The following is a 26,939-nucleotide window of genomic DNA, read 5'->3' on the forward strand; positions in this document are numbered from 1 at the left end:
ACAAATGTCAATCAAATGTGTACTGGTATTCCTGTCAACGCAAGTAAGATGCAGAGCACTTCACACAGTGGAAGTCCCTCACGTCCGTCCCAGCTCACCACCCCACTCAGAGGCAACCCCTGGTCCAATTTCTATCACCAGAAGCTTTGCCTTGAGCTTGAGCCTCTTAAATGGAATTGTGCAGTATTGTTTTTGTGTGGCATTCTTAGCAGTGTTTTGATTCAGCCACCTTGTAGCTAATAATAAACCTCTGTGCAGGATTATCATATGACGATTCTAAATTTGTTTATCCGTTCTTCTGGGGTTTACCCAAACAGCCGGGTGTTTCTTGCTTGGCTATTCTGAATAAAGCTGCTGTGAACATTCTGAGAACTTTCATTTTTCACACCCAGGGCCGCACTGCTGAACCACAGGGAGGCATACATTTAACTTCACTAGAAACTGCTTCGTGATTTTCAAAGTGGTTGATTCATTTTACACTCGTACCAGCAGTGTATGAGAATTCTAAAAAGGCCCCACATCCTCACCAACATTTGATACTGTCAGTCTTCTAATTTTAACCATTCCTGGTGGGTGGAAAGCAGTATCATTGTGGGTTTAATCTGGACTTCACCCATTCTCAAATTCACTGACTCTTCAATTGTTGTGCTCAATTGACTGTTAGTACTGTCCAATTAATTATTTTAACCAAGGAAGTCAATTTTATTTCTTTAGGTTTTTTTAATTTAAAAAGTAAATGTATAAATTACAGTAAAATTCGCCTTTTTATTGTACATGCCTGAGAGTTTTGACAAGCATAGTTGTGTGACCCCACCACTATTAAGACAGATGCTTCCACCAGTTGCTAAAATTGCCTAAGCCACTGTATAGTCAGCCCCTCCCCTGCCTGCAGCTACCACTCCCCTGCCTGTCCATCTGCGTGGAAGTCCAGTGAATGGGGTCACCTGGTCACCTTAGGTACAGCTGTTCATCTGTGTCTGGGAAGCTGTGGGTGTCTCCAGGGATAGGATGGTGAGAAAGTAACCTACACTGGCTAAGAAAGTAACCCAAGTCAGATAAGCCAGACAAGCCAAATGCAGACATGAGTCTGCTGCCAAGTTAAGAGGAATTGTTGCAGAGAAGAACCAATTCTGACTCCATGCTGGAACTGTTTCTTTGACTCACTTTTCGTTGCTGTTATTATCATACATAAATGGCACACCTCAAAGGACCCTGCTCCTCTGCCTGTTAAAGTGGGTTTGTTCAGCTCATAGATAATCTGACCCTGCCCACCTGTGCATGGCTGCAAGGGAGAAGAGATTAACACATCCCTTCCAAAGACTGGCCTTTTCCAGAGATGTTTTGCAAGACTGATGGCCCTTTTTACTACCTCATTACCTCTCCCTCTCTATTCTGCCTTTTGACTTTAGTTCCTCATTAATTCTCTCTCTCTGCCTATATGAAAAAAACATGCCATCCAGACTCCGACAAGATGGTTACTTTGAGCCTTTAGTCGGCCATCTTCTCAGTCAGACAGCTCTCCAAATTAATTATTCCTTGCCACTACACCTCCTCTCTTGGACTCATCGGGCCTGTCTTGCGCGAGCAGAGCAAGCTTCAGCTCGGTAACAGAGTCATGCTGCAGCTGGAAAGTGCACGGAGAAACTTGTCTCCTAGAATCACGAGCTGTCAGAAACCTTGTTTGAAAGTATGTCCGTAAGAAAAATACCAAGAGCTAGCCTGTAGGAATTTGGTCGCTTTGAACCGCAAAGCAGCCGTGTTTCCATCTAGCGCAAGAGAAACCAGAGCGGTTCATTTGTGGTTCCACCGCGACTGGAACCCGGCCCTGGCCTGAACCCCCAGCACAACCTCCTCCCTGACCCCAGAGACTCGCTCGGAAACCTGCCAGCGCCTGGACAACCCCTTTCTAGGGCTCCAGGCCCGGGCCTCAGGGATCCGTGGACCCGTCTTCGGACCCGCCCCTTGGGGGCCGTCTGCCTGCCCGAGGACCCCGCGTGCCGGCTGCCCGCGCCACTGCCCGACCACGCCCTCACGCGCCCGGAGTCTGAAGACGCGGCGATAGTGGCCGCGCTCCCTTGTCGAGCCGCCGGGCGCCGGCGCGGGGTCAAGCGCCCTGTCTCGCGCGTGCGGATCCGGCCCCGCCCCAGCTGACCCCGGGCGCGGCGCCGTCAGGCAGTGGTGCAGGCAGCCTGGCGCGTGGGGTCCTCGAGCGAGCGGGCCTCGGCGGAGGCGGTGGCGGCGGCGGCGGCACCCGGGCCAGTTGTGGCGATGCTGTGGCCGCGGCTGGCGGCGACTGAGTGGGCGGCGTTGGCCTGGGAGTTGCTGGGTGCCTCGGTGCTGCTGATCGCGGTGCGCTGGCTTGTGCGGCGGTTGGACAGGCGGCCGCGGGGCCTGGGTCAGAGCGGTCCACCCGACCCGCCGTCCCGCGCGGCCGCGGGCCCAGCCCCGGATTCAGGTAAGACCGGTTCGCGGGTGGGCCCGCTCCCTTGCCCGGGCTTGGGTCCTCCTTCCCGTTTTCTCCCACCCGCCTCCCCGGCTCGGGTTCCCCCGAGCTTCTCCTCTCCGAGTTTGGATCCCTCTCCCCGGCGTGAGTCGGTGTTCTGGGAAGAGACTTGAAGTAAAACGCTCGAGTCCTTGCTTGTAGACGGTGAGAGCGCCGCAAAGCTGGACGCCCGGGAGCACGTCTGTGCCCAGTTTTGTGGGTTTGAGCCCCCTGATTTGACCGAGAAGGCAGTGTGCACCCTGCGTGCATCCCGCGTGCATCCCAGATCCTCCTTCGTTCAGTTTTCTTTCACCGCGTTGCCGGCAAGTTTGGTTTCTTCCTGAAGGATAAACAACAGTTTCTCAAGTACCCTGATAAGGAGATAGAATTTTATTAGCAGAAAGCACAGTTGATGACCCTACCTAGATCTCTCGGGGCTGCAGCGCTCCTTACAGATGACTTAGTGTTTACAGCTGAGGGAGCAGGCCTCAGGAAGGTCCCGCACGGCGGGGATGACAAGTCCCAGGCAGAAGCCGTGTGGAGATGCAGGCCTGTTGACACAGGTCCAGCTAGCCCTCCAGCCTGTTGGGTTTTTGGTTGTTTACCTTCTCTCACCCCTTCAGGAAGTTTCAGGTGATGTCTTTAGTGAATAGCATGCTGCTATGTCCAGGTACACTGTCAGCACTGTGTCAGAAAGCCCATTGTGACAGAAAACCCTGTCAGAAAACAGGACGCCCCAGTGAAAGACTATGCAGACACTAAGACTGAAGACGGTTGGGGCCAGTGGTCTGAAAAGTGAAGGGAAAGCCGCTGTCAGTCTCTTTGCAACCTGATGGACTGTAGCCTGCCAGGCTCCTCTGTCCATAGGATTCTCCCAGCAAGAATACTGGGGTGGGTTGCCCTTCCCTTCTGCAGGGGAATCTTCTGACCCAGGCAAGGAACCCGGGTCTCTTGCATTGCAGGCAGATTCTTTATTTAGGGTCTCAGCCACCAAAGTCTAAGAAATTACAGTTCGGAGTGTCTTATTTATTTCTTTTTAAATTTTTAACTTATATTTTTAAGTCACTTAAGACAAAAAATTACAAAAATGGTACAGAAGAAATAAACACATGTGAAAAGATGTTCAACATCACTAGCCAGTCATGAAATTGCAGATTAAACTTAAAATGAGATATCACTACACATCTATGAGAATGGCTAAAATAAAAAATACCAATGACATTTGGTAATGCTAGTGGAAACCCTGAGAAACTGGGTCTCATTTACTGCTGATAGAAATTTTTTTTTTTTTTTTTAATTTACTGCTGGTAAAAAATTTAAAGGTGCAATCATTCTGAAGTCAAACTCCCAGTTTCTCAAATAGTTGAACCTGTACTTCACTCATGGGCATTTATCCTAGAAGGTCGAAAACTTATTTTCACATGAAAACCCTTATGCAAACGTTTATAACTTCATTTGTAATTGCCAAAAACTGGAACAGCCCAGATGTGTCTGAAGGATAAAACTGGCACCTTCATGCTGTGGAATGCTGCTCAGCAGTGATGCCAGACTGTTGATCCATCAGCAGCTCGGATGGATCTCAAGGGCATTATGCCGAGTGAAAAAAGCCAACCTCAAAAGGTCTGTAGTGTATAATTCTATTTATATAACGTGAAGTGAAGGTATTATAACAACGGAGGACTCCTCAGTGGTTTTCATGGGTAGAGAACAGTGGAGGAGATTGGATGTGACAGTCAAGAGTTGGCAGGAAGATCTTTGTGGTGATGGAACAGTTCAGTAATTTAGCATGTCTGTGTGAAGCTATTCGTGTGATAAACGATCATATGGTAAGTGGTCACGGAGTTACATACAAAGACACAAGAGGAGAGTGACTGCAGAACCCGGTGAGGATGTGGTTAGTTCAGTGTGTAGTGCCGGGGTCTGCTGCCTGGGTTGGATGCAGTGTTTCAGGTGTCCCACTGAGGGAAGCCACATGGTGAGTCCACAAGACCTCTGTACCATTTTCCAACTTCTTGTGTTTATAATTAAAATATAAAATAGTTAAAGAAACCCTGTATACATCCACTTAGATTCCCAAATGTTAGGATCTTGTGTAATCATACTGCTTGCTAGTAGTAAAGTCAGGAAGTGTTATACAGTCTGCAGACCTGCCTCAGTTTCTTAATCTGTATATTTATGTCTCTATCAAATGAATGGACATGTTGCAGATACTTCTAACTCTAGCCCAAGGGTCAGTAAACTATGGCCCACAGGCCGAATCTGGCTCCTACCTGTTTTTGGAAGACAGCCATCTTTCATCTATGGCTCTTGAGTGTTTGCAGGTTCTTTGGCTCATAGAGCCTCAAAATTTACTCTCGGCCCTTTACAGAAATTTTCTGAGTCCTATTGTAGCCTCTCCCTTCTCTGTCAGTGAGGAGCCTGGGTCTCAGCAGCCACAATATATCCAATTATTTGCTGATACCTAGAGGACACACAAAAAGCTTCAGAATCACTAACTTATACCACTGTGAACACCTACCTTCCAGCTAGAGTGTCTGTGTACCCTTCCTGTCTTTACCCTTAGAGGAAAGCATCATGTGTTATTTTTCAGTGGCTATATTCCTTCTCCCATTCATTGTGTTACTAACTTGTAATACTGATGAGCACATTTGTTTTGGTTTGTATTCCACTTGGAGGTCTCCCCTATCTATTTGTTTATTTACATAGTTTTTCTGTGTGTGAATCACAGACATGTTACTAAAAGTCAGAACATAAAATCATTCAGAAGTGTCCTCTCCCCTGCCCTCTGGCCTTCCTATCTGTTTCGCACCCTCCCCTGAAGCTAACTAGTCTCATTATTTTCTGCTTTATCTTTTCTTTCCCACACATGAGCAAATATTTGTGTATTAAGGATATCAGTAACAGAGGATATATGTTTGTCTTTATTCAAGTTGACTTTCTAGCATACTGTGTATTCTGCAAGGCTAATAAGCTTGTATTACTTAGTAATAACTTCGTATCCCTGACATTTATGGATACTTTGTCAGTGTCAAACACATGCATTATTTTATCTAATTCTTGTTAAGCTAAGAAGTAGAGCTATTATTATATCTGTTTTATAGATGAGGAAACTGAGGCTTAGAGTTTACATAACTTGCTCAGGGTCGCACAGTTGGTGATATAATATAATTGTTCTCTTCATGGCTTACTTGGTTACAAGGACAAACCCCTCTTCAGATTAGCCTATATTAAAAAGGTAGCTTTAACTGTTTGTAGTAGCCAGAACATGGAAGCAACCTGGATATCCACTGACAGATGAATGGATAAAGAAGTTGTGTTGTGTGTGTATATATACATATATGTGTGTGTATATATATACATATATATGTGTGTATGTATATACACAATGGAATATTGTTTAGCTATAAAAAGGAGCAAATTTGAGTCAGATCTAGTGAGGTGGATGAACCTAGAGACTGTTATACAGAGTGAAGTTGCAAGTCAGAAAGAGAAAAACAAATATCATATATTAACATATATATATGGAATCTAGAAAAATGCTACTGATGAACCTATTCGCAGGGTAGCAGTAGTGACACAGATGTAGATAACAGACTTGTGGATACAGCAGGGAAGCAGGGAATGAGAGGAACTGAGGGAGTAGCGTTGAAACATACATTACCATATGTAAAATAGATGGGAATTTGCTATATTTTGTAGGGAGCTCTACCCAGTGCTCTGTGACAACCTAGAGGGCTAGGAGGTGGGAGGGAGGTTCAAGAGGGGAGGGGATATATGTATAACTATGGCTGATTCATGTTGATGTATGACAGAAATCTTTACAACATTATAAAGCAATTATCCTCCAATTAAAAATATTAGGTTGGTGTAAAAGTAGTTGCAGTTTTGCATTGTTAAATTTTGCCATTTGATATTAGAATGCATTTTTAAATACATGTGGTTATGTTATCATTTTAATGTGTGTTTCTCCCTTTTTTTTTCTTTTGCTGATGACTTATTACTTGCTGTTAATTTTATATTTATTTTAGACTATAGAAATGATGTTAAGCAAAAAGCAGATTTGAGCGATTTTTTTTTTTTAATTTGAGTTCAGAATGGGCCGTAAAGCATTGAGACAACTTGAGACATCAACACATTTGGCCCAGGAACTGCTGATGAACGTACAATGCAGTGGTGGTTCGAGAAGTTTTGCAAAGGAGACGAGAGCCTTGAAGATGAGGCGCTTAGTGGCCGGCCACTAGAAGTTGACAGCGACCAATAGAGAGCAATCACTGAAGCTTATCCTCTTACAGCTACACGAGAGGTTGCTGAAGAACTCAACATTGACCGTTCTGTGGTCATTTGGCATTTGAAGCAAATTGGAAAGGTGAAAAAGCTTGTTAAATGGGTACTGCTTGAACTGACCGAAAATTTTAAAAAATCGTTATTTTGGAGTGTCGTCAGCTTTTATTCTACTCAACAACAACGAACCATTTCTTGATCAGATTGTGACATGCAACAAAAAGTGGATTGTATACAACAGCTGGCTCAGTGGTTGGACCGAGAAGTTCCGAGAAGGATAACTTCCCAAAGCTAAACTTGCAGCAAAAAAAGGTCTTGGTCACCATTGGTGCTTTGCTGCTGTACTGATACACTGCAGCTTTCTGAATCTTGGCAAAATCCTTATATCTGAGAAGTGCGCTCAGCAAATCGATGAAATGCACTGGATACTGCAGCGCCTGCAGCTGGCATTGGTCAACAAAACGGGCCGAATTCTCCACAATACCTGGCCACACATCACACAATCAACCCTTCAAAAGTTGAACGAATTAGGCTACAAAGTTTTGCCTCATCCGTCATATTCACCTGACCTCTTACCAGCTGACTACCACTTCTTCAAGCATCTCAACAACTTTTTGCAGGGAAAGCACTTCCACACCAGTAGGAGGTAGAAAATGCTTTCCAAAAGTTTGTCAAGTCTTGAAGCATGGATTTTTTTTTTCTCATTGGGAAAAAATGTGTTGATTGTAATGGTTCCTATTTTGATTAATAAAGATGTGTTTGAGGCTGGTTATAATGATTTAAAATTCATGGTCAGAAACTGCAATTACTTTTTCATCAATCTAATAAATTTTTTTAAAAGATAGCTTTAGAGTCAGGACACAGGGATGGTATATGCAAAAGAGAATATTATCAGGATCAGGTGGAGTTTCTGTCCATTTGTTCATAACATCTGCCCCAGTCCTCCCCACCCCTGCTTTGCCTTGCATGTGGCTTCAGTAAGATTTTTGAAGTCTTGGAGTATGTGAGTGGGGGAAAGGTGGTATAAAAATTTATTTAAAAAGAAAAATACAGAAATAACTATCATTCAGCTGTTACTGAATCCAAGCTCACTCTGCTTGCTGCATGACAGGCCAGTGAATTGGAGACAAGGTGTTGAGGCAAGGATTAAGCACTCATTTATGTACCCTTGACACCCATCTCTGTTTTTCTCACTCTGAATGTCTTCTGAATCTCAGACTTGAAAATCAAAATGCCTACTTGATGTGCAGTGGGTGTCTCTGATGCTCAATTCCTAAATCCCCATTTGCATCTTTCATATTCTCTGCCTCAGGGAGAATTGCTTTCTAGGCATCTAGACTGGAAATCTAGGTATTACTATGGGCCCACTACAGTCCCTCCAAACCCCAACCCTTGCATCTCATCTGTGGTCAAGACATCCTGTTTCTCTAGTCTGAGCCCTCACCTCCAGCCCCAGTAACTGCAGCAGTGACCGGTGCTCTGTCCTTTCTTACCTTCTCCCAATTTTAGCTAACCATCCTTAAACCTGTACCATAGATTTAACTGCTCTTTCTCTAAATGTATTGATGAAAGCTCCAGCTCTAGTTCACATCCATTTGATTGGTGACTGTATAACTTGAACAAGTCACTTAGCTTCTCTGATTTAGGATCTCCATCTATGAAGCAAGGGTGAGCAATGGCAATAAACTTTCATGCGGAGTTACCGTGAATTTTAAATAACTTAGTGCTGACAGAGTGCTTAGGATAGAACCAGGCACGTGGAAATCCCCCACATTAAATGTTCGCTGTTTGTCATCAGTATTAGCAAAATGACTTCCAGAGCTATCTGTGGCGCTTCTGTTTAAATCTTTGTATAATTTCTCATCATGTATGGAATAAAGTACAGATGTATCTGTAGGATAAATTTCTGGAGTTGGAGTTTTGATGGACATTGTCCAGTTGCTTTCCTGGGGATTTCTTCCTAATTATTCTGCAGCTGGGCTTCCCAGGTGCCCCTAGAGGTAAAGAGCCTGACTGTCAATGCAGGAGACAGAAGTGACACAGGTTTGATCCCTGGGTCAGGAAGATCCCCTGGAGGAAGGCATGGCAACCCACTCCAGTATTTTTGCCTGGAGAATTCCATGGACAGAGGAGCCTGGTGGGCTACAGTCCATGGGGTCACAAAGAGTTGGACACGACTGAAGCGACTTAGCACATACACACATATTGCAACTGGCGACAAGTGGTGCACCTGTTTCTCCAGCATGCTGGCCTCCCTAGAATGTCGCTGTGATGAGATTGTGTCATAGACTCCAAAGAGTATGGGGAAATAATGGATTGAGATGAAGCTTTGAAGTCAACCTTTTTTTTTTTGGTCACAGTGTGTTGCTTTTGGGATCTTAGTTCCCCAGTCAAGGGTCAAGCCCCCTGCAATGGAAGCATGGAGTCCTAACCAGGGAGTTCCCTGAAGCCAGCTCTTTTGCCACTTTTTTTAAAAAATGGAAGTATAGTTGATTTACAATATAATATTAGTTTCAGGTTACAGCATGGTGATTCAGTATTTTTACATATTGTACTCCATTAAAAGTTATTACAAGATAATGGTTATAATTCCCTGTGATGTAAACCTATCCTTCATCCTTGTCTATTTTATACATAGTAGTTTGCATTTCTTAATCCCATACCAGATCTTGCCCCTCCCTTCCCTCCCCACCAGTAAGCACTAGTTCTCTTTTATCTGTGAGTGTTTCTTTCTTGTTGTATTCACTAGTTTTATTTTCTAGATTCCTCATACACGTAACTACACATAGTTTTTGTCTTTTTGTCTGACTTCTTTCACTAAGCATAATACCATCCAAGCGCTTCTGTGTTGTTGCAAATGGCAAAATTTCATTTTTTTGTAGCTTGGCTATTGTGAATAATGCTGCTATGAACATTGGGGGTGCTCATATCGTTTCAGATTAGCGTTTTTGTTTCCTTTGGGTGTGTGTATATAGACAGATAGATATATCCCAAAAGTGGGATTGCTGGATCATATGGTAGTTGTGTTTTTAGTTTTTTGAGGAACCTCCATACTGTTTTTCCATTGTGGCTATACCATTTTGCAGTCTCATCAACAGTGTACAAGAGTTCCCTTTTCTGTACATCTCCAGCCTTTGATATTTGTAGACTTTCTGATGATAACTATTCTGACAGTGTTAGGTGATATCTCATTGTGGTTTTGACTTGAATTTCTCTAATAATTAGTGATGTTGGGTACCTTTTATGTCCCTGTTGGCCATCTGTGTATCTTTGGAGAAATGTCTGTCTTCACAGGTCTTCACCTCTATAGTTAAGTTTATTCCTAGGCATTTTATCCTTTTTGATGTTATTTTAAACAGGATTTGTTACTTTCTCTTTCTGGTAGTTCATTATTAGTGTATAAAAAAGCAGCAGATTTCTGTACATGAATCTTGTATCCTGCAACTTTGCTGAATTTGTTTAAGGAAAGACATACTTACAACCATCAAATTGATTTTCGTTCTTTTGGGCCTAGGTAAAATGACAATGGATACCATCTTGGCGCGATTGAAGCTCCTGAATCCAGATGAGCTTAGAGAAGAGATTGTCAAAGCTGGATTGAAATGTGGACCCATTACATCAACAACCAGGTTCATTTTTGAGAAAAAACTGGCGCAGGCTTTATTAGAGCGTGGTACACTGCCTTCACACCTGTCCGACCCTGGTGCCGCAGATGCCCCATCCCTGGGCCAGGACACACAAAGGATTGTGAAGTCTGCAGTAGGGAGCCCAGCTGAGCAGGTCAGCTTTTCTGAAGACAGAGACTTTGGTTATAGTGTGGGCTTGAATCCTCCAGAGGAAGACGCCGTGACATCTAAGACCTGTTCAGCGCCCTTCAGTGCCTCAGGCGGCATCAACAGCCAGAAAGCCGTGCTGAGGGCCTCTGCAGAGGTGCCTCTCTACTACGGGGTGTGCCCAGCCGCCTTCGAGGATACTCCAGCAAGAAATGGTAATGTGACCAGTAGGGTGCCTCTTACACAGGTGGTTCATTTACATCAGAGGAGAGGGATTTTGAAAGATCACAAACTACAGAAGAGAATAAAGAAGACTTTAGTCACCATAATCTCATTCCTTCAAACTAACCATCGTTCACATTTTTATATAGAACGCTCCTAAATTTTTTGTAAATCTATAGGAATTTTTAGAAATTAAGGAAATTGGATTCTGTGAAGATATAGTTCACTTATAAATATTTATGGACTGGCTCCATTTTTTGATTAATCATCTCCCTCACTTTTTTTAATTCTCTGTAACCTGACCACCTTTTATATTAATGAATGCAAATGGCCAGTGAATTATAATTTTCAACATTAAAGAATTGTAATTTTAAATAAGACTAAAATAGCATTGGAAAGAAGTATTGAAAGCTTGATATTGATCAGAACGAAGTTACTTTTTGTAAAACAGTGTACATAATATGTACATTTTATATATATATGTGTGGTCCATAAAGATGAAATTTATTCCTCCCCACCCAGATCTTACTGTTTTGTGTATCATTCCTGACCCTGCTTACTATGTTTTATCTATGTATTTAAATTTTAATTACTATTATATTTTTAATATATTTTAATTTACATTTAACATATATATGTAAGTACATACATTATTTTTATTTTTATAAAATTGGTAAGAGTGTCAGGTCAAAAGGTTTTTTGTATTTTTTTTCAGTATGCATTTTTAAAACTGAAAGCTACGGTCCTCCAAAAGATATTACTATTTGCTATGAATGAGTGACTTTTTAGCCTCGCTATAATATGAAATGTACATTTTTGTCTATCTGAAAAGGGAAAACAAGTATCTTGTTTCTGTTCTGTCAACCATACTCATGTTATTAAACTTCCCTTTTGGTCTTTTCAAATAAGGGAAACCTGCCTTATTTTTATATCTAGTACCCTTTTTGTGTGTGTATTTTTTATTTATTTATTTATGGCTGTGCTGGGTCTTTGTTGTTACACTTGGGCTTTCTCTAGTTGCAGTACACGGGCTTCTCATTGCTGTGACTTCTCGTTGCAGATCACAGGCTCTAGGGCAAGGGCTCAGTAGTTGCCTTACTTCGTGGCATGTGGAAATCGTCCCAAAGCAGGGATTGAACCCATGTCTTCTGCATTGGCAGGCAGATTTTTAACCACTAAACCACTAGGGAAGTCCAATAGTCATAGTTATTTGACTTACTTTTAAAATTATTAAATTTTATTTTTATGTCCTTAGGTGTAAAAACTGCATATACATATATAAAATATTTATCATTTATATCCATGCATATTCATATGATCAAACTTTCTGTATTCTTTTTGCTAACTGAAGCCCTTTTTTTTTTTCGAAGATTAAAAATCTGAAATATTAATGAGAGAAAAATTAGGCTATTGGGTAACAATTGTTAATTAACAAACCCAGGGGGCTTCAAGTGTGAATTAGGTGACAAGGGCTCCTGTTAATCGTCTCTGATTTTCCTTTGTCGCTTTTCCCATACAGAAAGGATTCACGTTTATGAAGATAAAAAGGAAGCCTTACAAGCTGTCAAGATGAACAAAGGATCCCGATTTAAAGCTTTTACAAACCGAGAAGATGCTGAGAAATTTGCCAGAGGAAGTTGTGATTATTTCCCTTCTCCAAGCAAAACCTCTTTACCACTTTCTCCTGTGAAAACAGCACCACTCTTTAGCAATGGTGGGTTAAAAGCTCATTTATATAGCAGTTCATATCTGGCATTACTGTCAGATTTACTCCTGGGTATTTTACACCCTCTTTCTTGGTAACTAGTTTTCTCCACCTTTGAGAGAAGTCCAGTGTGCTGGGAGTAGAGAACTGAGGCCTGGGCCACAGAGCACTGGAGGAGGATGGGTCAGTTGGCTGGTCTGGGTTGAGGCAACAGGAGCTGAGTGGGCCAGGCAGCTGTTGAGGCCCCAAAGCTGACAGGGCTGTGGGAGAAGCAGCGAAAGGGCCTCCATTGCCCTGTGTTCTGTCCCTCTTATTGCACTTTCTCTCCTGCAGCCTGTTGGGTTCTAGGCCTTTTTAGGTACTGAGACCTATCTACTTCCGCCCCAAAGCTACACCTTCTTCTAAGACTCGTGGTACTTGCTTGTACCTGTGCTTATGAAAGCACTTGGTTGTGCATGTGCTCAGTCCTGTCCGACTCTTCGTGACCCCATGGACTGTAGCCCCCCAGGCTCCTCTGTCCATGGAATTTTTCAAGCAAGGATACTGGAGTGGGTTGCCATTTCCTTCTCCAGGGGATCTTCCCGACCAGGGTCAAACCTGCATTCTCTTATATCTCCTGCATTGGTAGGATTCTTTACCCCCACATCACCAGGGAAGCCCAAGTGGCACCTGCTTGGCTTCAAAAGAGTTCTCCAGTAGTTGAGCTTGCCTGCGGGAGCTGTCCAGCCGGAAACGTGGCCACTGCCACTCCCAGCTCAGGACCAGGGTCTTGTGAGGGGCCTTTGCTTTCAGCATCATACAAAACCCCAGTGGACTAGCCTCATTCTGGCCCCTCCGTGAGCTCACAGCGGCCCTGCTTCGCAGGCTGGCTGGGGTTCCTGAGGAAGCAAGTGGCTCTCCTTGCAGGCAGTTGGCCTTTGATCAAGAGTGCTGTGTGCCTCCTCTTCTATCGCTTCATGGAGGCACTTCCTCCATGGAAGCCAGGATGATTCCCAACACTTACAGGTTTCCCTGTTCACGTTTGGTGACAGTTCCTCAAATGGCTTTCACACACGCACAGGTGTTGTGATTCAGCCAGTAGACCTTCCTCTTGACTCTGCCTTGCTGGGGATGCTCCTTGTTCTTGCAAGGTCCCGTGCAGGAGTGGATCGTATCCTTGGCCTTGTGCCCATATCCTTCCTCCCCCTGCTGAGCTTCACAGCCTGTCCTTCACTGCCCGAGGCTGGGACACGCATACATCTGCTGCAGATCGTCCTTGTTTCTTAAGCTTTTACTCCCAAGTAGATCATCAGCGTCTATGGGAAAGATTTTTCTTGTCAGTGAAGCACATAGTGGATAATGATAAAATGTTTGTGAAATACAATGTCTTTCAATTGTCTTTTTGTGACAGACGGGTTGTACCTGTCTGAGTCAGAAACAGCCAGCAAAGAGCGAGCAAACAGCTATAAAAATCCACGCACACAAGACCTCACTGCCAAACTTCGGAAAGCTGTGGAGAAGGGAGACGAAGACACCTTTTCCGACCTCATCTGGAGTAATCCCCGGTATCTGATTGGTTCAGGGGACAACCCAACCATCGTACAGGTAAACCTACTTCTAGCATCATTAGCATCAAGACTGCAGGTGATGAAAGCGAAGCTCAGAGTCTGCTGTTTTCTTTCAGGAAGGGTGTCGGTACAATGTCATGCATGTGGCTGCCAAAGAGAACCAGGCTGCTGTGTGCCAGCTCACCCTAGAGACGCTGGAGAACCCCGAGTTCATGCGGCTCATGTACCCAGATGACGAGCCGCACATGCTGGAGAAGCGCATTTGCTATGTGGTGGACCTGTACCTCAACACACCGGACAGAGCGGTATGCCTTGTAGCCATCCTGGGGTGGAAACAGTATTTGGGCGTCAGCTCAGAGGAGACGCGCATTCCTTGAGGAAGAGCAGACCCGGTCACACTTGAGAAGAGCCCCCTGGCCTGGATCTCAAGTGGGGTGGAGCCGCCCCCAGGGCACTTCCCTCCTGGCCTTTGTTCAGAGAGGCTTGAGCTGAAAGGAGGGGGAGTGAATGCCCCAAAGCTAAAGGGAGCAGGAAGTAAAAAGGTTTTGGTGCCTTACAGTCCTATGTATGTCTGTTGTTTACATTTAACATTATGTGAAGAATATTTCCTGTGGGGTTAAAATGTTCAGTTATTTTTGGCTATGCTGGGTCTTCATTGCTGCTCGGGCTTTTTTCTCTAGTTGCGGAGAGCAGGGTCTCCTCTCTAGCTGCAGCGTGCAAGCTTCTCACTGCAGTGGCTTCTCGTTGCAGAGTGCAGGCTCGAGGCGTGCGTGCTTCTAGTTGCAGCATGCAGGCTCAGTAGTTGCAGCTCAGAGACCCTAGAGCAGGGCTCAGTCGCTGTGGTGCACAGGCTTAGTTGCTCTGCGGCTCATGGGATCCTCCCCACCCAGGGATTGAACCTGTATCTCCTGCATTGGCAGGCAGATTCTTCACCACTGACTGACCAGGGGGCCTCCCAGTGGGGTGATTTTTAATGGTGCATAAGGCTTAAGTAAGGATTCTTGAAACAGAAGAGTTTTACATATTTATACAAGGGAGAACCCAATGATGGCTGAGAGCCAAGGGCTGTAAATTCTGAGCGAAACCTAGGAGTTTGAGAAATCATGGTTGGCAGGAGAGGAAATAAAGACAGCCTAGTGGATTATTTTCTAACATACTGAATATGATACATTGAAATGCAGAACTGGAAGCAAGAATAACTTCTCACAAGAGAGAAAAGGAGGAAGGGAAAAATTTTGGCCATGCTGGCAAAATTAAAGAAGAGCATAAAAGAGGAAACAGTAGTTACATGAAAGCAGTAGTAAGTGTGAAATAGGCCAGAGAGAACAAAGTCATAGTATATTAGACTAAGTGTGAACAAACTGAATCAGGGTGTGTGACAGTGCAGTTGGGAAGTGTGACTTCTTGATGCGATACAGGCCCGTGTGCCCTGCCAGAAGTGTAATACAGTGTTTTTCGTGCCTGTGTAGCGCTCGTTGAAAACATGCGTGTGTGTCCACAGAGGCCACTGGATAAGTTCTTGAAATTAGGTGTTACAGATCCCATTCTTCGACCATGAGGCACTGAGAGTAGGAATTGCTTAAAGTGTTGACCTCCAAGCCCAGGGCTCAGCAGAGGGTGTGGTGTGAAGGAGAAGCTGGATGAGCCAGGAGTGGCTAGAGGACCCAGAGGCCCCCAGCTGTGCGGGAATGAAAGTTGCTGGCAGGTGTGAGGGGAGTGACTGGGGTCAAGCTGCTAAAGCTCAGAGCAGGTTAGGAAAGTATGTTATGTGCTTGAGGAAGAGGGGTAGCCAGAAGGAAGGGGAGTGTGGAGGGCGCTTTGCACTCTGATATCTTGAACACTGAGTGGACACAGCGCCCTGGGCCTGGCTGGGAGCTGTGGTGATGCTGTAGCCTTGGCCACAGGGCTGGAGGCGGCTCAGGTAGATGGTGGACTGGGGAGGGCCTGGTTAGGAGAAGGCAGTCAAGCCAGGGCTGGCAAGGGGCAGCCTGTCCCATTCAGTCAGTATAGCTTTACTGGAGCCCAGCCCTGATCCTTCTGTGTGTCTACAGCTACGGTAGGTGGGCCGGGTGTGTGTGGCAGAACCTAGTGGTCTTCGGAGCCCTGGCTGTTTACTGTGTGGGGTAGCCAGGGGCGGTGTCAGCAGCTCCTGGAGACAGTGAGATGACCTTAGAAGGTGCAGAACGGGGGTGGAGCTGCTCTGAGGGTATCTGCTTGCACTGGGGCCTGGGGTCACCTTGGAGAAGGGGGACTGGAGCCGGGAGTGTGGGTGCGGACAGCAGGGCCCTGGGGACTCTAGATAGCTGGGAAAGATGCTCTGAGCACGCAGCATGGCATGTAGAGGGAGGAACCCGAGGGCTGGAACGTGTGGTGGTTGCAGGTGGACCTAAGCAGATTCTGTTTTGGCCGAACTGCCTCCTAGTCTGCGGCCATCCAAGTGAACATGCCAGGGGCGGTGGCTCCACAGCTCAGGGGCCTGCTGGTCTGTGGGGAGACTGGGGAGGGATTGAATTGGAAAACCTTGTGGAGTCAGAAGGGGAGAGTTTCATTTATTGCAATACTAGCCATTGGAGAGAGTTCTGACTACAGACCAAATCATGGGCTTTGCTCAATTCTAGATCTTGTTTTAATCTATTTGTTTTACCTTATGAGCATTGATTATAAGACACTGTACTGGGCCCTGAATTGTTAAAGCTGCTGTTTGCTGACCGGGTGTTACACCCTAGCTCTGTTGTAAGCTCCCCCCAGCCACTGGACACACAGGGACGGAGCGTTAAGCTGGGCTAATGCCCTGGCATAAAGTGGGTGTATGCTAGTGTGCCAGTTACTTTTCAGCTATAAAGACACTGCCTTTTTATAGTCTTTTATTTTTAAGGGTTTTTGTTTGTTTTACTAAATACCTATTTTTAGTAACTTGAAGCAACTTTATGAACCCAAAAAGTTTATATAAGTGTTCTTTTGCATTTCTCCCAGGGCTATGACACACCATTGCATTTTGCTTGTAAGTTTGGAAATGTAGATGTGGTCAATGTGCTTTCTTCACACCCTTTGATTGTAAAAAACCCAAGGAATAAATATGATAAAACACCTGAAGACGTAAGTACCTATTAAAATCTTATTACATAGTTTTAGAAATGAAAATAATTACAAGGTCTGCAACCACAGCTACTGTGAAGACACAAGTAACTGTGTGCACGTGTTTGCCTTATGGCAACAGAAGCTTGATTGTCAAGTAAGATGTACTCTGAAGAAGATGCCTCTGTAGAGCCAGGAGGGAGTGAACTGCCCTAGTTTGCAGATTTTATTTTCCTGAACTGGGTGGTCAAGCTGTCCTTGGTGGCTCACTGTGTTTTGATAAGTTCCCTCTGCATCCTTCAGCTCACCAGGGTCAGAGAGAACATGGGAGGTGGTGCTTGTGCTGCTGATGGTGGTGGTCGTGGATGATAGAGATGGTGAGGATGGAGTCGGTTGTGATGGTGGTGATGGCGGCGGTGGTGGTGGTAATGTGAGACGATGGTGAGGATGATGGTAACTGGTGAGGGATAATGGAGACGGTGGTGATGATGTGATGATGATGGTGCTGCTCGTGTGTTCTCTCGGTGTGCACTAGGAGCTGTCCTGCGCCCCTCTTCTATATTCTCACCTGGCCCATACAAGCCTTAGGAACAGGCCTTGTCAGAATGTATGTCAGCAGTTGAGCAAAATGCGCTTTAGAGAAGGCAGCAGTGCCTCTGTGCTGTGAGGCAGCGAGAAAGGTGGACCTGAGAGAACTGGAAGATGGGTTACTTTGTAACATGCACGGGGCTGTTGGCTGGCTTGGACCTGCCCACCCTGTGGAAATAGAATTTGTAAGATCCTGTTCTGGCAGTGGCACCTCCTTTTCATTTGCTGTGATTATGTAAGTTGCACCCACTTCTGTAGCAAGTTTAGAATTCACATAAAAAGAATAAAATTTACCAGCCAATTCTGCAACTCAGAAATTACCATTATTTTGGATAAATCTGACTCAACTTTCTGTGTGCATGTGTGTGTGTTTTCTCAATGTAAGATGGTGACACATTTTTGTTTCACTTTTTATTTTGTATCATGATGATAGCCTTGATAGTTTCAGGTAAACTGGCTGAGGGACTCAGCCATACATATATATGTATCCATTCTCCAAACTCACCTCCCATCTAGGCTGCCACATAACATGAGCAGAGTTCCATGTGCCATACAGTAGGTGGTGACACTTCTTTAAAGCATTGGACTTCTCTCACAACCAGTTACAGAGTTTAGAAGAAAATGTTGCACTACTTGAAGGGTTCACTGTGCAGTGGTAATTTGTTTTTCTCACAGGCTGGCAGGAGATGGTAATACCTTTTGTGGTTCCTTCCTTTTTATTTTAAGGTTATTGGTTTTTTATTGTTTGTAGCTAAAATGTTACAGTTCTCTATATTCTCTAATGTCTGAGAACATTGATTCCTGTAGTTGCAAAAATGAAACATCTGTGTCCCTGTTCAGTAGAAGTTGTATTTCAGTCCAGCCAAACCGTAGAAGACAGGCTCCCAGGCAGTGAAGTGTATAGTCCTGAGGTATGGACATGTCTGCTCTGAATTGATGGTTCACCTTAAGGTTTCCTTTCCTTGCAGAAAATTAGGAAATGTAGACAGCATGAAGAAAGAAGGTAAAATTTACCTGTAATCTCAGAGTTTGTTCTCCTTGTCCTGGCCCCTTGGAGCTTTTACAAAACATTGAAGAAGGAAGATTGCATTGTTAAACATACATTTTTTATTGTGGGCTTTATGAAATACTCAGTGTTAGGATCTATCTGTCCTTGTTGTGTTGACTTTAATACTTGCTTCTGCAAAATCATTTTCATGATAAGAAAACGTGATAAATTCGATTCAGAGTGTTCACTTATCTTTTTTTTTAATAGGTTATTTGTGAAAGAAGCAAAAACAAATCTGTAGAACTGAAGGAGCGGATTCGAGACTACTTAAAGGGTAAGGTGGGGAGTGGGCGCCCAGAGTGAGGAGGAGGCCCTCCATGAAGGTCCTGGCAGCATCTAGGCTGCCTTGTCTGTGGGAGTGAAGCCAGGGGGCTGTTGGGACCCCCTCAGAATTACCCTGGGTTCCACTTCCCTTTTCTGGGAGACCAAGTTGTCTGTCACTTGACTGTTGCTTGCAGCCTCACGCCTTGACCTCTGCAGCCTCTTGGGCAGCAGGTGCCTCCGGCCGCTCTTCTTTGGCCACAGCCTGCAGGGCAGCCAGAAGGCGGGAGAGGCCTGCCTGGAGCCCCTGTGTCAGTCGTTTGGTGGCTCCCTGTCCTTCACCGCCCTCTGCCCAGGCTGTCCCCATCTCCGTTTCTTCGACCTCCCGGCCCTGGATCACCACTCTCCAGGCCAAGGGCTTCTCAGACCAGGGCCCGTGGGGCAGTCCTTCCTGCTCGGTTTCCCGGAGCCTCCAGCCTCTGGACCAGAGTGCCCAAGCTGTGTCCCAGCCAGCCTACAGGCTCCAGGGCACCTGGTGGTGGAAAGCCCTGCTTCCTACCCGCTTTTTCCTCTCTGTTGTTTCCAGGGAGTTTGAGCAGTTGGCAGCAGCTTGCTGAATGGCCTTGCTGCAGATACTGGAAGCTCTTTGCCTCCCCTGTGTGTTCATCTTTATCTACTTCTCTCTGGTTTCCATTCCTGCCCAGATCCCTGGTGGTTTCTTTAGTGCAGGGCTTGGTGAGGCCTCTTGGTATGAAGTCTTACGGGCCCCCAGCAGCCACCACCATCGCTTGCGTGGTGTCCTTGGTGCTTTCCTGCCACATTGTCCCTGTGGCCTCACAGCCTTTGTCCTTTCCAGGTTCCATACCAAAGTGTGTGATTCCAGGTCTGTTCGGAGATATGTGTTCAGTGATACCTGAACACATATGTTCAGATATGTGTTCTGAACATATGTGTTACAATGTTAAAATTGTAACACAAAACAGAATAGGAGTTGGGGGAGGATGGAGGTTGACATGCATCTTCTTTGTAAGGTTTCTCCAGCTCCTCTTCAGCTGCTCTGGTTCACAGGTCCCTCTCAGTCCTCCTACGAACCTGGAAACAAGCATGTGTTTGCTGTTCCCCTTTCCTTTTTTCTTCTCCTCCTTATTTCTCTGCAGAGGAAGAGTGTGGGGCTCTTTAGGTGCAGGAGTCTGGCACAGACTGACCTCTCTTCAGTTGCTCTGGCTCCAGAGCTTTCTCAGCCTTTTTACAGTTAACATCTTTGACTGGCATGCAGAGCCTGTGGGGTAATAATCCAGCTGATTCTCAGGCTGATTCCCAGGGCCTAACGGCCACTGTTGGAGAAGGCAATGGCAACCCACTCCAGTACTCTTGCCTGGAAGACCCCATGGATGGAGGAGCCTGGTGGGCTGCAGTCCATGGGGTCGTGAAGAGTCGGACGCGGCTGAGCGACTTCACTTTCACTCTTCACTTTCATGCATTGGAGAAGGAAATGGCAACCCTCTCCAGTGTTCTTGCCTGGAGAATCCCAGGGACGGGGGAGCCTGGTGGGCTGCCGTCTATGGGGTCTCACAGAGTTGGACACGACTGAAGCGACTTAGCAGCAGCAACGGCCACTGTGGTGCAGGCTGTCCACACACATCACCTAGCCCCATGTGTTTTCTCCTCCCAGGTCACTACTATGTGCCCCTCCTGAGGGCAGAGGACACGTCTTCTCCTGTGATCGGGGAGCTGTGGTCTTCAGACCAGACAGGCGAGGTCTCTCACATTGGCCACACTGGAGGCTTCCCCAAAGACCCTGTTCTAACCCTTCGAGCCTTCGCAGGGCCCCTGAGTCCATCCAAGGTGAGCATCTGTGGAAGGTTCTGGAACAACTCCTGGCTGTCCCCACCAGATGTGCTGGGTTTTTCCAGCCTTTCGCTTTGTGCTTGGTCCTGGAGACCAGGTCTCATGAAACTCCAATGAGTTGTCAGTGAGGCTTCAGAACTTTCCTGGAGGAACAAGTGTCTTGACTCTATTATTGTTAGCTAGAGCAGGTATGTGACAAGCGGTGCTCCCAAGAAATGAGGTTTACCCGGGCTTACTCTCCCCATGCTGGCATTACCTGCGCCCCCCCATCTGTGCCCATGGACCTTGCACAGCATATGCCCATTCCATTGTACTTGGATTTGTGCTGTCACTAGGAAACTTCCACTTGCAGACTCTGAAGTTCACCTTCCAGACGGAGGTACTTCATATACTGACCTGTATGCACTCTTTCCTCTTAGTAAAAGAAAGCTGTAGTTAGTTACCTTCAACTATAAAATGTTAGGAATAGATTTTGCTGCATGAAACATAAAAAGCACACACATTATTGGGCAGCAGGTCTGTAGGGTCTCCCTCAAAGCCTCCTGGTTCAGTTCTGACCCTCATCCCGGCCCAGACCTTGCCAGGGTCCCTCCTGGCCTCTACTGTGATACAACTGAAGTTCCGTAGCTCCAGAGCAGGAGGGCATGTTGCCTGCACTGTGTTTGGGGTTGGGCGGGGGCACTGCCTGGCAATGTGGGTGCATAGCGCATCTCAACACACTTTCTGTTCTAGGCAGAAGATTTTCGCCGACTCTGGAAAACCCCGCCTCGAGAGAAAGCGGGCTTCTTCCACAGTGTCAGGAAATCTGATCCAGAAAGAGGCATTGAGAGAGTGGGAAGGTACTTAAAGAGCACGAAGTGCCAAAGAGCCGAGTGGTGGTATCTTGTGTGCTGTGTGCCAGTGTGCTTGGTGCTTGGGACTTTCAAAATAGTAATTCCCAGAAGTCCTTACTGGTAGACTTTAAAGCCTTTTTACTAAGGTCTAATTTGCAGAGGTGTACACTGCAGCCTGTGCAGCAAGGCTCCATGAAAACAGTCCCTCCTGGCAGTCAGGTGGGGCATCCAAGGAGCGTGAGGCTGTGTGGGGAAAGGAGCCACACAGGGAGACTTTTTCGTAAAATATGTGCCCAGCTTTAAGTTCACAACTTGAAAAAGACCTCTAAACATTTATGTCTGGCCCAAACCAGAATTGTCTTCAACTTTGTACTGTTGTTTTATGAAAACCAAAATGTTCTTTGTTAGTGGAGTTTTACAGTTTGCCCTTTTTTATTTCTGGTGAGTGTTGGTGTGAGTGGAATGGTTTGTTTGTAAGTGGTACCTTTCTCACCCGTGACCTTGACTCATTCCATAGCACGGTCTTACCCTGTGAGGGGGACACTGCTTCAGGAAGTTAAGCATATTCTTTCAGCCCCAAATTTAGGATAAAATGAAACCAAGGTTGCAGGTGCATTTTGGGCATTTCTAGCATAAAGTGGCTCTTTTCTGTGTAGTCAGTTCTGTGAGTTTTTCTTCTGCTCTCAAAACTGGTTAATTTGCTTTATTCTTACAGGGAGCTGGCTCATGAACTGGGGTATCCCTGGGTCGAATACTGGGACTTTCTGGGCTGTTTTGTTGATCTGTCTTCCCAGGCAGGCCTGCAAAAGCTGGAAGAATACCTTACTCAGCAGGAAGTAGGCAAAAAGCACCTACAAGACATGGGAGAAAATGCAGCGTGTCGCCAGGAGGATGCCTCAGCCCTAGGTAAGGACACGCAGTGCATCCAAGGCTGGTGAGACTGGCAGCCGTCCTGTGGCCAGGTCTGTGGGAACCTGTGGCTTCTCATTTTCTTGCCCATGAGGGGGCACAGCTGGGCCTGGAGCCTGTAATTCTGTCTGCAAGGTCCTGCTTGACTTTTTCCAAGGTTTTCTGTCTTAAGCAACAAGGAGGAGGCTTTGAATATGGGAGTGACTTGGCACAGCGTTTGTGCTATCCGCGGTGACATCCCGAAGTCCCCTTGTCAACACCTCTGAGAGCTGGTTTCTCTCCCTCACAGGCCGTCAGAGGAAGTGCAGCAATTCCATCTCTGTGAGGGCGTTTCTAGATGAAGACGATGACATGAGTTTGGAAGAGATAAAAAACCGGCAAAACACAGCTCGAAACAACACCCCGCCCAGGGCAGCTGCTTTTGGAGACTTGGGGTGTGACATCCTCCCCTTGGAGCAGACAGAACTTATCGAAGCTTCAGCCCCGACCAGTCCCCACAGCAGCAGAAATGGGTTTTGCAGCGCTCTAAGGGATGGCAAGACCCTGGGTGGGAAGAGGCCCAAGGCCCAGAGTGGGGAGGAAGACCTCCGCTCACCCATCTCCGGCTTGACTGTTGAGTTTGATAAACTGAATTTGCAGAATCTAGAAAGTAGCTTTTCTAAGACACCAAATCAAAGAGTGAAAACTAGAGATAAGAAGGTCCTGACATCAAGAGTGAACGCGGGAGGAAGTGACGTGTTAGAACCTCTTGCTGCTGATAGACTTGGAAATAACCAGGGAAGGACAGAAAATGAGATGTCTGCTGGAATTGCTAACATGTGCCTGAATCCAGACAGTTCTGTGCACGAGCCCCGCTATGGCAATGGCTCGGAGCCCTCGGAGATTCCCGCCTCAAAGGAGCCTGTCCAGAGGCTCTTCCTTTTTGGGTATGAGTCGGGGAGCACGCACGTGTGTTGGGGGGTGGTGGGCAGAGGCACCAGTATGATTCTTGGACACTTCCCTCCACCCCGGCCAGTCTGACAGGCACTTGTTCAATCTGTCTCACGAGTTGGTGGCTTTCTATCCATCCTCATTGGTCCTCCAAGCCAGTGGGAGACAGCATTTTCCTTCCTGGCTCCTCCTTGCGTCCACTGTACTTCCCACCATGACTGAGCTGTCCTATGAGTTTTAGGAAGAAAGGCCATCTTGGGGTCAGTCTCAGTTGTCCAGCTGATGGCCTGTTCCCACTTCTGCTCTGTCTTCCTGGAGGTGGTAATACACAGAGCGCGTCTTATCAGCAGGGCTGGGGCTGGGGTCTCCTCCCTGTGGGTAGCACGTTCCCTCTGCCATCCCCGCCCATGCTAGTCCCACCCTCACCCTCACCCCCACCCCCAAACTGGATTGCAGCCTGCAGCTAGTGCCTGCGGTGCTGGTAATGGACTCAGTGGTGCTGCATTTCTGGGTGTAATCATGGAGGTTCTTGCTTCTTCTCGTGCCTTCTAGAGAAGAGCCGTCAAAACTGGATCGGGATGTTCTGGCAGCCCTGGAGTGCACGGATGTGGACCCTCGCCAGTACCCGGCCGTACACAGGTGGAGGAGCGCTGTCCTTTGCTACTCGCCTTCGGACAGACAGAGGTACCCACAGGCCCAGGGATCAGAGTTGCTAGATTCGTGGGGAAATTCACACAGATCCGTTAGCCAAGCTGGTGGGAAGTTCCCTGACGTGTGGCTGGGGGTGACAAAGGGGAAGGGTGCTGCTGACAAGTGGGTACGGGACGGAAGTAGCCCAGGTTCCTGCTCAGGGTCACATGCCACTCGTGTGGGGAATGGTAATGAGCTTTCAGTCTTCAGGGCTCACAGCTCCCAGGCTTGCAGCACCTCTGCCAGTGTTCTCTCGGGGGCAGGGGCCCAGATCCTGTCTTTGGCCTCCACTCGCCCCATCCCATCCAGCCATCCATGCTGACTGCCCGTTCTTGGTTTCCTCAGCTGGTCCAGCCCCTCGCTGAAAGGGAAGTTGAAGTCTCAGCTCCTGGACGTCAGTAGCCCTCCTAGCGGCAGCCCTGGGAGAAGCAGCCCTGCAGGCAGCAGCCCTGGGAAGCCTGGCTCCACACCTCACGCCTCCGGCCTGGGCAGCCCCGGGCGCTACAGCCCCGCCAACGGGGGCCACCTCCGCCGGATGGCGCGCCTGGCCCAGCTTGCCACCTTGTAGGGCCCATGCACACTGCTGGGGTTCTTGGTTTGTTCTTTGTTGTTTTGTTTGTTAAGAAAAGTACTGTGTTTATTGCTGAAATTTCACATGCCAAAATAATATTCTGATTAATTTATCAGTCCTTATTTAGAGAGTAAAATAATTTTAGAAATTGCAAATATTCTGTATAAAATTTAGCTTTCTGTTATTTAGAGAGAAGGTGAATACAAACTGCTGCAGATATTCTGAAAACCCTCAGTGTGGTTACACAGGCTCTGTTAGCCGCCCCAGGTGCACACGTGACGAAAGAGGGCACCAGAGAGGCCGGGTGCCCCCTGCTCCCTCGACAGTGCTGCGCTCCCTTCCGCTCTTTTCCTGAAACACAGGTGAAGTTTGTACCTCTGCCTTTTCTGGGAAGGGTCTTTGACTTTCTAGTTCATGACAAAAAATCCTCTCTGCTTTGCCGGTCAACCGTTGATTAGACACTGACAAGGTGGGCATCCAGGAGTAAAGGAGCCTTGCATGTGTCGGACAGTTGCAGCGACACTTACAGTTGGGAGTCACTGAAGACATTTAAGTGAGTGACCAGAAGATGAAACTAGCTTTTTTCTAGAGGAGAAATGGTAGCCGCTGGGAGTCATGTGAATAGTCTCACACAGGACTCACTCACCAGCGGTCCTTGGAGGGTGTTCCTTTCTCACCAGCACTTGGCCTTTCACAGTGCACCTTATGTAGCTGCCAGTGCAGTGTAATAAAGTAACCTGAATGTTGTTCCCTGGTTTTGAGGTGTACCTCGTATTTTAGAATGCATTTCAGTTGGATTGCTTTATGAAAGAGCATCACGTTTTAGTAGAGACAAAAGATTTGCTTTGGAGGAAATATCTGATCCCAGTTCTGTCCTTTCGGTGTGGTTTGTCTTCCCTCCCCCTGGGCCATACCTGCTGGAGGGTTTGCACATACAGAGCTCTGCATCCCGGAGGGCTAGGGCATTGCAGCCGAGGGGAGGGCTGTTTCTCCCGTGTTACCAGTGACCGCTCACAGCAGGGTTCTGGGGGCATTGCCAGTGTTTGATCAAAAGTGAAAACTACCAATGCGTCTGCTGTCCAGTGCCTTTGTAAATCCCTTTGATTCTTCTGAACCTACTCTTTGAGACTATACAGTGATAGGAGGTAGACATAAGTGAGAGTCTTTTATTTGTAAAGATTCTGAATTGAAACTTATGTTAAAAAAAAAAGAAAAGAGCTTATTTCTTTCACACAATAACAAGACATAGGTCAGGAATATCGGACCTGAGATTAAGGTTTTAAAATTCAAAAGGTTGTTACACAGGGTGTTCTCACTTGTGTAGCAGACAACCTAGACATAAGAGAAAAATACATTCTGTTCTACAAACCAAATGGCGTTTTTAAAAGACATCTCTAGCCTCAAAGAAATCAGAACACAGATGTAGTCATAGTGATGATCTGTTTTCTCTAAAATTTGACCATACCATCCTGTATATTGTTATAAGTATTCAGACGGAAATTAAAGTAGGGATGTGCCCTAACTTTGCAGACTGCTGTTCCTGTTTTCTCAAGTTTAGACCTTTGATTATTTCTCCATTTGTTTATATAAGTTGGCCCTGATTCCACTAAATGCATTATCATGTGTCCCGTGGCAATTTTACATCTTTTTAAAACTACTTAATGGAATAAATTATTTTTAAAACCATGTGGTAATCATTCTAAGCTTTTAGAAAGACCTCTCTCAACTGTGCCCAGGAAAAGTGCCCTTTTTAGCAAACTCTTAAGCAGTGTTTGGGTTAAATAGAACATCAATCTGAGAGTGGTTTATTTGCTATCTGGGGTCCTTTCATTCCTAACACAGTTGTGAAAAGCCTTGCTTGGCATCAGTTAAACTAGCAAATATTTCCTAAGCGTCCCATGAAACAGGAAGCCTTTTTCTGTGATGTTGACAATCAGTGTGTAATGTCTTTGGTTGGAAAGAGGTGATGGGAACCTCATCATGGTGGGTGGTGGCTGTGCCGTGGGCTACCGTGCAGGGGGCTCCAGAGGGTCCCCTCTCCTGGGGGAGAGCAGGCTCCACACGTGCAGCCAGATCTTCTGGGGTAGTTTTTGGATGTTTCCAGAAGCGTTCACAGCTCAGAGAGGATGGTTGTAGGGTGACTGTCTTGTAGGGTACAGTTGCCAGTCACTGGGCA

General features: G+C 46.4%; 1 protein-coding gene across 1 annotated transcript; it reads left to right on the forward strand.

The window, feature by feature from the left end:
- Positions 1 to 2,225: 2,225 nt before the first annotated feature.
- Positions 2,226 to 26,449, forward strand: ANKLE2 (ankyrin repeat and LEM domain containing 2). The gene is made up of 13 exons (XM_086347123.1): positions 2,226 to 2,455; positions 10,278 to 10,751; positions 12,278 to 12,472; positions 13,854 to 14,047; positions 14,127 to 14,315; positions 16,984 to 17,106; positions 18,929 to 18,995; positions 20,655 to 20,827; positions 21,563 to 21,669; positions 22,379 to 22,569; positions 22,862 to 23,498; positions 24,055 to 24,186; positions 24,538 to 26,449. Exons 1-13 carry the CDS (start codon positions 2,269 to 2,271, stop codon positions 24,758 to 24,760), a joined length of 2,892 nt encoding a protein of 963 aa, XP_086203249.1. The 5' UTR covers positions 2,226 to 2,268; the 3' UTR covers positions 24,761 to 26,449.
- The last annotated feature ends 490 nt before the right edge of the window (positions 26,450 to 26,939 follow it).

Source organism: Bos grunniens, chromosome 17 (assembly GCF_055505025.1).
Source record: "Bos grunniens cultivar Pamir isolate PY7600 chromosome 17, Bosgru_T2T1.0, whole genome shotgun sequence".
NCBI lineage: Eukaryota > Metazoa > Chordata > Mammalia > Artiodactyla > Bovidae > Bos > Bos grunniens.

Coding starts and splice junctions, on each gene's coding strand:
- ANKLE2 (XM_086347123.1), top strand. CDS start 2,269: ATGCTGTGGCCGCGGCTGGCGGCGACTGAGTGGGCGGCGTTGGCCTGG. Junction 20,828..21,562: donor GGCCCCTGAGTCCATCCAAG/GTGAGCATCTGT, acceptor TTTCTGTTCTAG/GCAGAAGATTTTCGCCGACT. Junction 23,499..24,054: donor CAGAGGCTCTTCCTTTTTGG/GTATGAGTCGGG, acceptor CGTGCCTTCTAG/AGAAGAGCCGTCAAAACTGG.